The 14,342-nt window shown below is 42.5% G+C and overlaps 1 protein-coding gene across 1 annotated transcript in view; it reads left to right on the plus strand.

Annotated features, from left to right (window-relative positions):
* Positions 1–14,342, plus strand: part of THSD7B (thrombospondin type 1 domain containing 7B) — a 2,208,177-nt gene that overhangs the window by 218,021 nt on the left and 1,975,814 nt on the right. The window contains exon 2 of the mRNA XM_085647534.1: positions 2,467–2,607. Within this exon, the coding sequence (XP_085503660.1) occupies positions 2,599–2,607 (9 nt within the window). The 5' untranslated portion in view covers positions 2,467–2,598. The remainder of the gene's footprint in view (positions 1–2,466; positions 2,608–14,342) is intronic.

Genomic DNA, 14,342 nt, shown 5'->3' on the forward strand with positions numbered 1-14,342 from the left:
TAAGATTGTCAAGGAATTTGCTAAACCTCCAGCCACAGAGAACACCATCCACCCCTCACAAGAATTCTGCAACTCCCTCTTGGACTTATGCCACAGCAAGATAGTGATCATCTACAAAAAATTAGACCCCCAGCCCCAACAACCTAAAGCAACCAACAATTACCAGCCAATCGCTAACCACCTGGTCTCCACTCATTGCGCAGACTACCTCTACTATCATGTCTCCCATCCACTCCGGGGCGCCCACCGACACCTTCCCCCATCATCTCTTCAACCTCAGAGCCAACCCAATTGGCATGGAGCTCACTAGCATCCTCAACACCTCCATCTCCACAGCAAACTTTCCAGATGGATGGAAACACGCAGCCATCAGACCCCTCCTGAAAAGCATTCGGCTGACCCCAGCGACCTCAAAAATTACTGATCAATCTCCCAGCTTCCCTTTCCAGCCAAAGTACTAAGGAAAGCAGTCAACCAACATCTCATCGAACACCTGGAACTCAACTGACTACTTGATGCCTCACAATCCAGATTCTGTGCCAACCACAGCACCCAGACTCCACAGATGACATCAGATTTCTCTTCGACTGCAAAGAAACCGTGCTCCTGATCCTCCTCGACTTCTCTGCTGTGTTGGACACCGTCTCCCACCACACCCTCATCTACAGATTCCACACCGCTGGCATACGGCAAAACACACTCAAATGGATCACTTTTTTCCTCTCAGGGCATCTGACTGCCTCCCTTCTCCTCCACTCCGAACAACATCACCTGCAGCATACCCCAAGGATCATTCCTTCGCTCTACCTTATACAACATTTACATGACCCCTCTCAGAACATCATCAGATGCCACAACCTCAACATAATTGCTTACACTGAGGACACTCTCCTCATCCTCCCACTCATTAAGAACCCTATCAATGCCAAAACAAACTCCAGCACCACAACAACAGTCATAACCAAATGGATAAGGGACAATTGACTGAAGCTCAACTCTGACAAAACAGAAGCAGTGATCTATGGGAAAACACCTTTGTATGTGACTACAGCTGGTGGTCAGCAGAACTTGGACCAATATCCACACCAACAGACCATACACGCAACCTCAGCATCATCCTCGACAGCCAACTGACTATGAAACAACAAGTCAATGCAGTCACTGCCTCATGCTGCTTCCACACTCTCTACATGCTCTACAGAATCTAAAAGAGGTATCCCTATCAACACCAGAAAGATCATCATGCAGGCCCTCATCACCAGCAGTCTAGACTACGGCAATACTCTCTATACAGGAATCTCCACCCAACTCCTCAAAAACTTCACCTATACAGAACACTGCAGCCAACTTATCCTGGACATCCCCAAATGGATCTACATCACCCCACAACTCAAAGATCTCCACTGGCTTCCCATCCAGAAGAGACGCCAGTTTAAGATCCTAACACATGCCTACAAAGTTCTGCACAACCAAGGACCATCTTACATCAATCATTGACTGAACTTCCACCTGCCCTCAAGACACCTGCAATCTACCTCATTCGCCCTCACATACACCCAGGGAATCCATCGCAGCCGCTGCGTGGGCGGCTCCTTCTCTTACATTGCTGCCAACACCTGGAATGTCCTACCTGTCCACCTACGAACAGCTCCCTTCCTGGCAGAATTCAGGAAGAAGCTTTTCAACTGAGACATGGCACCACAGTGCCCAGATGCCCCTACGGGCGATAGTGTTTGTTCTGCCAATAGTGATTGAATGATTGATTGATTGATTTCCTCCTCCTGGCATATAGTGACTGCTGCTGTCCTATTGATATGCTAAGTGGTACTTGGGTCCAATTTCTGAGAATAGTGCCATCCCTGCTTCCATCCACATACACAGGGTCATTTTACATGAACAAGCATATGTATTGACGTCTACATTGTGACCTTATAGCAGATTTCACCACCCACCTTCTGCATGGCACTGGAGCATCATCATTTTTGCTCCACCCTTTCATGTTTAATTAGGCCACATATATATGTATGTATGGTGTCCTGTACTCGTGTGATGTAATCTTACTAGCACAATGCAGTACACTTGAACAGTTACAGAAAGTGCATCTATTGTATAATCTTGACATTTATATCAGTGTTTATACTAACATTTTTTCTTTACAGTAACAAGTTGCCGTTCTCTCATATATCTATTTCTGTGTGGTTTGAATAAGACTGTATTTCTTACATGTTCATGTATTTCTTCAAACAATACTCTCCATTTATATCATAACTGAAAATTTACCCATTCGAAAAAGTGCTCTACACCTATATTGTACCTATATATGTGTTTGGAATAATGCATTTAAAACATGTATTGTAATGTTTGCCATACTGAAGTTGACCATAGGTTCTAAACTTTTGGATTTCACAGTGTTTAATTTTAAAATTAATGCTTGATTTGGATGCAATGTTCTTCTTTCCTCTGTAGGTGTGGATGCATGATCTCATGGTTAAAGAAAGGCACATTGTCTGAAAGAGATAGCAAGGATTGAAAGGAGTATCTCTGGGCAAGGATAAGAAGATTTAACGAAGCAAGGGAGGACTACTGTCCAAGCAGAATATGGATACGGTAGGAATTCTAAGATGATTTAATGAGTAGACTAAAGGAAAAAAGTCATGAGTGCAGTATCCAAAGTGTGCTGTTTGAAGACAAGGAATTATTAGACATGTGGCATGAAATTCTAGAAGGTTCTCTTGTGGGTATAATTGGGCAATGCAGTTTAGCTTTGTTCAGATGCCGTTTAGACTCTCTGTCTCTGTTGTGTGTCTTTATGCTATACATTATAATTTATCTTCGAGAAATTCTACAGAAGTTCTGCTATGCTGACACCTTTTCCATGCTTCTTTGATTAATAGGGTCACCCTGATTCCCAGTTAGAATAGGATTTAATAGGTCTTCTTAGACAAACTCATGTATAGGCAAGAGGACCAAAATTCTATTTTTATTCACCAGAGTTTATTTCTTATTATTTATGTAATAGCTAACAAATTCCTCATTTGCTTTCTGTTATTGAGAATCAATTGTATCTGCCACTTTGGATATCCATTAGTAAATCTGTATTTTATACTATGTTTCTGGGACTGATTTATATCAGCTCGGCTTTGAATTTATAATAAATTCAAACTTATCCCATCAATCAACGCTGAGCTCTACTATGTGACCAAATAGGTTACATTGTATTTGGTAAATGGTAGTCAATCCTAACTCCTTTTATTCCTTAGGCACCTAGAGCTTTCCATTGCCAGGAGCCAGGAAGAAGCAGTCCATGGTTGATGCGTTCTCAGTAGTGCGGAGTCCCAGCCAAAGGGATACAGAAATGATCATTAATGTTGAGTCGCTAACCATATGCAACATCTCTTAAAAAGACAATTGAGTAAATAGGATCTATATGCTCTTCTCTTTCCAAATTGTTCATACTATGGGGACTTTAACGTTTAAACCACTCAATCATGATTGCACTATAATGGAAACAGCACCTTTGGGTAGAGACCATTGAGGTGAGCTGGATCCTGCTGCTTTTGAGGCAGTAGTGATAAAACAGTGCTAGGTGTGTGAAAACCAGGTTAACACTAATGGTCCAGCCACTTAAGTGAAGGAGGATGAGACAGGGCTTTGATAAGAAATTCAGTGAGGGCCTTGTCAGCGAAGGGCTAATGTTTAGTTCCCCTTGAGCACTATCCTTTAGTAAATGTCAGGGGTGAGAGGAGGGATTGCAGTTTACTTTCTTCAAGGTGAGGAGGTTTCTTGGCAGGGTTTGCCCTTTGGTCTCTCATCAATTATTGTGTCAGGAATACTGATGACTGCCCAGTGCAAAGAACTTACACTTCATTTGCCATGTTTCCAATACTGCTACTTAGAGCATGTACCATTTATATCTGCTATGACAGCCATTACTTTGCACAAATGCTGTGTCTGGAGAACATCTTTAAAATGACAAGTTGGGATGGGAACGTTCCTTGCATGGTGATGGAAGTACACAGCTGTCCTGTGTGAGGTCCAGTCTGGATTCCTGGTGCTGCTTTCTGTTGTCAAGAGCAAACATGGATCTTGCGTATGCACTATGACATAGGACTTCCTCATGGATTGCAGCCTTTTTGGACCAGGAGGGGCACCTAAAGTGCTCCTTTCATGGTGGTGAAAGGCTGCTGCCTTTTCCAGGAGATAAGCAACATGAGCTTGGTAGTGGCAGCATTCCGTGTAGTGATCAGTAGAAGTGAACAAGCTTTTTTACTCGTGCCACCGGAGTGAGGCCTAGAGGCTCACTCATGACAAGTTCCGCTGCTGTCTGCTTAACTCACCCTTGACCTACATCAAGTTAGTATGTAGTGCTGTGCAGTGCGTATAACCTGTGTACATATGCTGAGTGTATGTGTGCCTGTGGATGGTACAATACATGGAAGACACTGGGTTACAATTTGGGAGATCCAGGACTCACTGGAGGAGCATGAGGAAGCGAAGGCATCCCCACAGACACATGTGGGAATTTCTGCATTCCTGTGAGCTGGATGGTACACACACTTGAGTAAGGAGTGCCAGGCTCTCCAGTACACTACAAAGGGTGTTCTTTGTTTCAGAAAGAGGTCACTGAGAAGGTCCTGGGCACATTTCAGGAAGGAGATGGGGCTGATAAAGGAATCATAAATAGTAGGCTTGAGACCCTGGGGTAAACTTTTGATACACACATCACTGTTGCTGACATCCGGGTGTGAACCTCTAGTCACTTCCATGGTCTGTTGTGCAGTTATCAGATTTGGAGAGACTGCTGAAGTGACAGGCTGCTTTCTGCAGGAAGGGCAGGGCAGACAAGATGGCACTTCAAAAGAAAGTAGACCCCCAAAGACTCATTACCTAAATCACATTTGGTGTCTGGAAACAGACTGTAAGAAGAGGAGCTTGAGCCCCCCACAAAGGTCAACTGTCAAGCAGCCACACAGGCTGTGCAAGGACAGGAAGCTCTGTAAGTCTAATGCCTTTGACCAGGGCTGGAGGCTAAGGCCTTCCAGACTCCCAACTGGGTGAGGGGACATCACCCAAGGGTATCCAAGACCACCTGCCCCTGGAGCAACAGTGCCAAACTGCTTGCCAAGATCAGTGAGCCCCATGAGGAAGAGGAGAAAATGGTGAGTGGATCTCGTTAGTGAGGAGTGAGGGGAAAGCTGCTGCACCGATCGGGTGGTTGAAATGAGTGCAGGGTTAAGTTAGCGACCATAGTATGCCACAGGAGGACAGCTGTGAAGTAAGCTGTAAACTTTGCTGCACTAATCAGGTCATTGACTGTGTGCAGGGTTAAGTCAGTGACCCCATTTGCCAGAGGACGGCTGCTGTGAAGTGAGCTGTGAGCTTTGCTGCACCGATCAGGTTCTTGACCTTGTGCAGGTGTGAGCCAGTGACCCTGTATGCCATGGGAGGCCATGTGAAGACTGCTGTGCCGATCTTCACGTCACCCGTGTGCAGTGTGATTTGAAGACCCCATACGCCAGAGGAGGCTGCTACAAGAAATTGGGTTATTGGTTGAGGGGGGTGGAAGGCCCACTCAGGCAACAACCACAATCCTTGTTAGGGTGAACCACTAAGATTACTAACTTAACCTGTGCTTAACCCTCTGGTAGCTTGGCACAAAAACAGTCAGGCTTAACTTAGACTCAAGGTGTAAGGTATTTATGGAGCACACAAACAGAAATGAAGTGAAAACACAACACAAAAAAAATCCCAAACAAATTTAGAAAGAGTAGCTTTTAATATTTAAATGATACCAGAATGACAAAAAATTAAATCGGGAGAAGTGGAGACATACATTTTCAAAGTTTTAAGTAGATATAGCGCCCAAGATCACAAAAGTGGGCTCGCGGTCATCTGGCCATGCTAGGCTGGGGCAAATCACAAGTTCAGGCTGACTACATTGGAGTGCGGGCCGTCTAGAGGGACCAGGTTTGTTCCACTGAAAAAGTTACCCTCTCAAAGTCTGTCGTGAAGAGTCCATTTAACGATGGAGGAGACTACAAGGAACAGGGAGAGCGTCATCAATAGTCATCGCTGTATCACGAAGAGCAGGCCTGGTGTTGCGGACAGTCATCAATATAGCGCAATGATCCAGTGGGTTTTCACAGATGGTCATTGCTGGTGTTTTGCATTGGTGGTCACCGCGAGCTGTTGCTACTGGACCGTGAAATACAGCTCTCATGGTGCTGGTTGATGCTGGTGTTGCACATTGACCCCTTCCCTGAGCCAAAAATGGCCCTGGACGTCATCCCTGGGGCTGAACTCCAATCAAAAGGGAAGGGGGCACACATCCCCCAACTCTGAGGCCTATTATGGCCCTGGTGACCCCATCCCATGGGCTTGATTTTCTTCTAGGTGGGCTCTCGGTGCCCTGCTGCGGCACAAACCAAACAGCAAGTTGCAGCCCCAGCTGGCTCCCTGCATGTTGTGGGAGCCAGCATTGATCATGCCTGGTGGAAGCAGCTGTTTTTGTTTCCTCCTGCCAGGTTGAACTAATGTGTGCTTCCCTGCTTGCAAGAGTGCAGGCAGGAAAACAAAAGTCTGCTCCCAAACAGCCAGAACATTTTAATAGCTTCCACTGAGTTAGAGCAGATATGCCTTAACAATGCTTTGAATATGCTACCGCCATATGGAAGCAGACACATGTTTCCCTGCCCATGCTAATGAGGACAGGGAAACTAATGTTTCCCAGGAGTGAACTTCCCGGACACAGTAACTGAGCTGCCCCTGGGGGATAGTGTTCCTGGGGTCTTTAAAGGCTCTGGAAGAGAGGCCGCATGGGCCCGCCCCCCTTTTCAATTGCTTTTGGTCCCGGGAGCTGGGATCTCGGGGCATATTAAGGGTCAGGAGAGGAAATGGATGCCCCACCCCTTAATATTGGCATTCAGTCCTGGGGGATGGGGTTCCCAGTGCCTATTAAGGCTCATGGAGTGGGCCGGCATCTCCTTTTCTCAAATAGGGCTGGATGCCAAAAAACTTGAGTAAGCTATCTCCTGAGCAGTTATAGCTGGAAAAACCATTCAGTTATAATGAGGGTAACCTGCTGCAGCCCACAGGATGTTGACGAAGAACCGCTGTGTTCTTATTCTGGTTATGAAGGGATACATCTTCCCCTGGGGTATTGAGTAGATCAGAGATGATCCAGGCTTAACAGACTTACAATCCTGAAATGCATCTCTGTTGCTTCTGAACCTCTTGTGTTACAGTTACCCTAGAACAGCTTAATTGCAAGGTCCTTGTAACACCTTAGCAATTCAGGTGTAATGGACTTCCTCAATATCTGTTACAATCAGGTAACTGTTCCTCTGTGATCCCATGATGAAGGCCATGCTTGTTTTCCCTCCACTTCTTTTTTCAAGTCAATATGCTGCAACAGGACTTCAAATTAGAACATGTAGGCAGGCAGTGAAAGTTCAACACACAATGTTGGCACATCTTTTCTAAGCCTTGTAGGGAAATCTGTCCCTACAACATGTGATACCATTCCTCTCATTATGATAAATTACCTCTTTTATGGATATCTTCCTAGGAGTGTATCATTAAAATATACTACTATTTTAAGCTTTACACCCTGGTGTGCTCTCACATTTTTACTTTATGAAACAAATAGTTGTTTGTCTGTATATTTGACTTTTAAAAATCAGTATAGTATATGTTGCATGCTTTAAATTTTGCCCTGTCAGTATCACTTACGTGCTCTAAAATTGTCCCTGTCAGGTTTGAACATGTGTCGCTTGAAAAGAGTTGTAAATGGTCCTCATTTCTATCCCTTCAGTAGTTCTGTAGCTCTAGGTCTGTGTGGCCACAAAAATAGGATGGCTTCCTGGGGTACGGTGGGGGGAGGTGGTACTTAATAGAGTGAACCTTTACCGTTAGCCAGGGAATCCTGTGGATTGAATTGCTTGAATAGTCAAGAGTCTGCCCTGCCCCCAAACAAAATATTGCCGACCCGACCCATACAAACATCCACTTGACAACTATGCTAGAAGACATTCCAAGTGAAGGAGCTAAGACATCTGCATCCCAATCAGTGCTTCTGCCTAAGGCAGGGTGTGAGGTGCAACGGTATTCCCTCAAACATTAGAACAAATTTGCATAAACTATACCATTTGCTTCACAGACCAAGGAAAAGCAGCTTTTAAGTCATTACGTTGCTTAGCAGTCAATAGTCAAGGTCTATATAGGCATTTTATGTAACAATGATTTTAAAGCCGCTTTTTCAGCACTTCTGAGACTTCTGAGAAAAGTTAACAACACACAGATTCTTTGGGGGCTGAAAATCCCCAAAAGTATTAAATGAGACATGACTGGCAGTGCTCGCCCTTACATCTAGCCAGATTCATATTTTTAAGTCACCCTGGGAGGTTATGCACATCAATGAAACGAAATTTCGTCAAAGGTTAAACATTTTAGATGGAAGCTTTTCCTTTCAGACAGGGGTCACGAAGATCAATGTCATCCTTTTGTGCTGCTTTCATGGATGTTCAAAGATCTCCAGTTAAAAGGATTTCTTTTGATTTGAATCAGGCTCGGTAAAATGAACAATTATCAGATAAAAATGGCTTCAAACTTCATATATTTGCTGACTTTGGAAGGGTTGCTTACAAAAGGTGAAGTGCAGGTTTTATTTCAGTGTATTTCATTGTTTTCCTTTCTCGATGTTAACCATCTTATATGAGCCACAATGATCAAAGGTTAGATGGGCCTACTCCTACTTCTTTGAATCTATGACCTGCTGTTCACAAGCATCGGGCCAGATATGCGGAATGATTTTAGAATGCAGACTCTTCAATTCACTGAATCAGTGGTTTTGTGGAATCTACTAAACCCATTTTACGAGTCAGAAAGTTTTCTGATTCTTAAAATGGATTTTTTGACCCAAACTAAATTGAAAGTGGTTTATTAAGAGGGTTCCTGCTAAATTGTGGTTTAGTATGAATTGCTTTGTGACCGGAACTGCATTGTACAGTTATCAACATTTCAAATGAGTTGGCAATTTATTATTAAAGCAGACAAGGTCCACTTGGACCTCCTCCTCTTTAGGAAATTTGGTGGCACCTCTGCTTTCTCTCCCAGATGTTCCTCAAAATGGAAAACTTGTATTCTTTTAAAGCACCACTAGTTCTTTTAAGAAACACAGACTGCTTTAAAAAAAGATTTGTCATTTTGAAAATGCAATCACAGGGATTAAAGTCTGCTGTTCCCTACAGACAACTATCCTTGTGTTTTGAGCCAATCTAGGGAGTCACACATTATGACAAGCCAAAATAATCTAATTTAGGCAGGTCGTTCTGCAACCCCCTATGAATGGTGATTGTTGTGAATTGATATAAAACTTTGCAAAATGAAATACTGCTCACAAAATGTTGGTGCACAATGTGCGACCACCTTTTGCAACCATTATATAAGTGTATCTAGTTCCTATTTCAGTAGTATAAATTTAATGTAAAGAGCTACCTTTCCATTGAGTTTTTTTTTCCATTATGTATTAATTATTATCTACATTAAGTTATGTTACTCACATTCGAACCGCACTATCAGCCACCGGTTGGTTGTATGTCAGAAAATTGTTGTAACAAATATCATCTGACAAATATTGTCCTGAATATCAAACCATTGGGTGTAAATTTCATATTGCATGAATTAATAAATGAAGCATTACTAAGCAATCTAAACCTCAGAAAGAGGTGTCCAGGTGCTTCAAGTCCACTCTTTAATGAAGGCAGGAAGAAAGGAAAGCCAGAGAACTGCTTTGGTAGTTACTTTGAGTATGGTATGAAATTGGTGTATCTTTCCAGGGTTTGGCCATCACAATATGCAGCGATCAACCTTCATGTTTAGTTCTTTTAAATTTAGGAACATTGACCAAATGTTGAGACTGTGATCGTAGAGGGTGCATGGGGAGTACTTGGAGAACATGGTGGCCATAAAAGAATCAAATGCTGTTCTGTGGAATGTTTTGTGACATATGGTGCTTTTAAGATACTTTTTTTGGCAATAGGTAGCCAGTGAAATTGATGCAAGCAGGGGTGGCTCCTCTGTAATGGCGGAGGAGCATCGCTCCACTGCCCAGTGGCAGCAGATGATAAATAACATGATAATTACATTGTGTTATCATTTTATTTATCATTGTCTAAGCTGGTCAATGAGTATAGGGCAGCCGGGCATGACAGGGAGGAGGAATAGTGTGCACTTCTAAGTGCGCCTTTCAGTTTGGCTGGTGTCTTAGGCCAGCCAAACAGACATGTGCACTTATGTTTCTCCAACCCAGCTGTGTTGACCAGCAGGGTTGGGGAAAAGGCACAGGTTCCCATGCATCATCTGTGTGGCAAACGGGGCCCTCCAGACCAATACTGGTGCTGCTCTCATGCTAGAGAACAGCATCTGGATGGGGTGGGGAGCCTCTGCTTTGATGTCCATCCACTTCCGGGTTAGAATAGAGTAGCAACAAGGCGATTGGCAGCATCAGCAGGAGCAAAGCGGCAGGTACATTTGTTTTTTTGTTTTATTCTCCAACCCCTATCTTTCCCTGGCTACCCTACCACTCTAGATAGGCAGCAGCCGCCACTGGATGCATATGAGGTGGGCAAGAAGCCACACCAAGTGGGAATTGCAATAGGCCAACCTCAATTTTATAAGGGCTTGGGCCAAGTCCTTCCCGGAAGATGCTTTTCCTGGAGAAATACAAGGATTTTCCCTAGGACTGATAGGAGATGGAAACAGGAAGTTGAAAGGGATTTCATGTGCTTGTGCTTGAACTTGAGATTGAAGTCGAGCTCGATCCCCGAATTTCTGACATGTTCAACAGGAGGTGGAAGAGGTACCACAAGGTAGGCGGCCACCAGCTTGTTCACCATTTGTTGTCATTTCCAGAAAGAAGGATCTCCTCTTATCACCAGTAAGAACCAATGAGTTAATTGCGAGCATTGTGAAGGATATTTAGCGCTCAATATTTATGTAGGAAGATACTTCAATGATATTCTAGTGTAGTACCATATTGGATGGCATTGCAGGGATTTCTATTGTCCTAGAGTGACTGGGTCTGTTGTTTCCCATCATGATAGTGCATCATAGAAGTATGATGGCAGAAAGTGTTGCTGTGAACACATTAATACTCATTTCTGGGCTTGACTATGAATACCCCAGTGAATTTTGATCCCTGTGTAATCACCTGTTTGGCCAATGACAGCAATTATAAGTTGTGAAATTATAATTGCGTGCCATATTTACTGGGTGCAATAAAATTGAAATCCCTTTTAAATTTAAGAATATCAAACCTGACAGAATTTGAAGAGTCACGTATGAGCAACTAGCGTGGATGTACATGGGGGACCTGAAGGGTATCCAAAGATTTTGCAGTAGGCACCTGACCCACTAAAAAGTGGACTGCTACATCATCAGTGTCTGTCAACACCCTGGTAGGATGGTTCCACCTAGACAGACTTGATCAAAATCGAGAGTTCTTATATAAATTGTTACTGGATATAATGCAGGGATCCAGAAGAAAAGCGATAAAAATGTCTCAAGATATATCCAAGGAGATTTCCTTTATTCGTTGGGTACCCTAGACATGGATAAAAACAGGTGATGGGGTCTTTTTGAGAATCAATGACTCAATTACCCCAGTAAAAACCATTTAGCAGAAGTCTGAGAGGGGACCTACAGGTATTGAAGGCAGGCACTTTACCTTGATGAATGTTTGCCTATAGGAAGTTGTCTCCTGCCAGATGTGCATGGCTCCTGACCCTCCCATTTCTAGTGTTTTCTCCAGTAAGGATCCCTATTGAAGGTAAGAGCCCTAGGCCTCATATCTATGGATGGTATGAATGAGCAGATGGGCTGTGATACTGACAGCCCTGACACAGTCCTCAGACCTGTATGGACTTTAAATGTAGGTCGAAACAGGTTGGCTTTTACAGGGGTAAAAAAACCCACATGGGGGATTTGGTCGAGCCTGCCTGGTGGTACCATCCTACCAGGATGTGGATAGATGCCGATGATGAAGCATTCCACTATTTGGTGGGAGAGACATCTAATTCCAAATATTTGGATTCACATCAGGACCCCTTTTATAAATCCATCCTAATTGCTCATAAGTGTATGTGATTGTGTCAGGGGGGAAGCAACTAGGAATCCTGCTGTCTCGCTATCTCTTTGTGTAAGAAAGAACTTTAAGGGTGCTAATCTAGTTAATATTATATATAAAAAATATGGGAGGGACCCCACTGCCCAAGAGACAGGGTACCACAAATATGTAAAAAAGAGAGTTTCTCTTGGGTGTATCGGACCACTTAGACTGAAACCAAATCAAGTTCACTCCAACCAATTCCGACCAACTCTACTAGAGGTCTAAAAAACACACATTCATAGCCGCATATATCTCAAAGACAACAAACCAAATGAAGTAAAAATTAATATTGTGATTTATTAATAACAATTTGTTCACATATCAATGATTGTGCACTTGAATTCATACAAATAATCAGAAAAGTATATAAACAATGTCTAAAAAACATAAAAAATTAGAGAGCGAAAATACAGTGTGAACTCTATTCATTCATCACAGAATGGTATAATTCCAGCATACAATCATATACATATATATGTGTATCACAGGTCTATTTTTGATATGGTAGATCCAAATGTGAGACAATTTCTGGATTTTAGACCAATTCTGGGTAATGTAGGCGTCGACGCGTTTCGGTGGTGAGTTCTAATTAATATCCACCTTCTTCAGGACAAAACAATATAAAAGCTCTCCAATATTTTTGAGCAATTTAAAAACCTATTGAGATAATGAAAAATAAAAAAGAACGTCGTTTAGGATCATAAAAGTGATTTATCTTAATTCTAACCACAATACTAATGATGGTTCCACTATTGTCAATCATCCACAAACATTGTCATATGCATTATCTAATTTTTTACAGAAGATGAAAAGAAAAATGATTTCCTGTGCATTTCGTACATTATTATGCGGAGACTGGGAACCATCTATCATACATTTATAGAGCAAAAAACCAAAATAGTTTTTGTCAGTGAGTGCATGCGGCTATCGATAACCAATTCATCCATTCATAAATCCATATCAATCTCAGTCATACAATCATCATACATACTATATTATAATTCAGTTACCTGGACCCAAAGGTCATAGAAGGTACTCAGGGGTTAATCAATAAGACTATAATATCCATTCGTCCCCGATATTTCTCATTGTATGTGCAGCAACAGTAATGCATACATACCCCTATTACGGGTGCAATCCGATCTGAAGGACAGATATAGATATCATCTGTACCATAAAGAGATGTAATTCTCAGAGAGTCCCAATATGTTCAAATAATGGATCTAATGGGAAATATACAAATATATATAGAGAAAGACTTTTAAATATAGTCCTAATCTCTGTGCTATATGTCACAAAATATGATCGTTTGGGTTTGGCCGCTTACCTCGATAATTTAAAGTTACTGCGGAAAATGGGGATTTTTTCACTAGAATCCGATAGGTGCGTGCCTCAAAAATACTGCATCAATATAGCACGTATTCCATTGTCAAACATAGGCTCCTGATTGGGGCGTTAGTTCCATTTGTACACCTATAAAATAAGATATCATCAGGTCCACGGGTAAAATAATATATTTTATAGGTAACGGGTCTCCTACAGATCTCATTTGCATTAATTTTCGTGGACTGAATGTCCCGTTCTCTAGAGGCAATCGTAGCGGTTTTATGCTAGTTTCTTAATTAAAGCATCTCCGATGGAGAATAAAACGTTTTAAAGGATATGTATTATACAATGTTTTTTCCTTTAAAAACCAATTACGAAAACGGCGACTATGTTTGCCTAAGTAAAGTAAGGAAGGAAAAAATGTCCCTCCGTGCTGCTTGTCTTATTATTACCTTCGTGAGTGAGTGGTGTCAGCGCGTCGTGGCGGCGTCCTTCGGTTCTATTTAGATATCCTGCCGTCTTCACGTGTTGTTCCTCCCCTGGTCAGTAACCGATTGGATTGCGTTTTTCAATGGTCACTTTTATACGTAGGTAAACGTGATAAGATCGTTTACACCTGTGAAACTACGTAAAGAGAGCGCGACTTCCCATCTTCTATTTTGCTCGACCCGCCTTCTCTAAAGCGTCGACGTTGTTTATTTTAAAATTAAAGGGGCCCACCAATCTTAAAGCGGCTACCGCAAGGTATGTTGCCTTGTTGGTGGGGTCCACCTAATGTTAAACGGGAGGCGAATCATAAAGTTTTGTGATCACTCGTAATCTAAATAAGACAATAACCAAAGAGTATATT

This window comes from Triturus cristatus, chromosome 3_2 (genome assembly GCF_964204655.1).
Source record: "Triturus cristatus chromosome 3_2, aTriCri1.1, whole genome shotgun sequence".
In the NCBI taxonomy this organism is placed as follows: domain Eukaryota; kingdom Metazoa; phylum Chordata; class Amphibia; order Caudata; family Salamandridae; genus Triturus; species Triturus cristatus.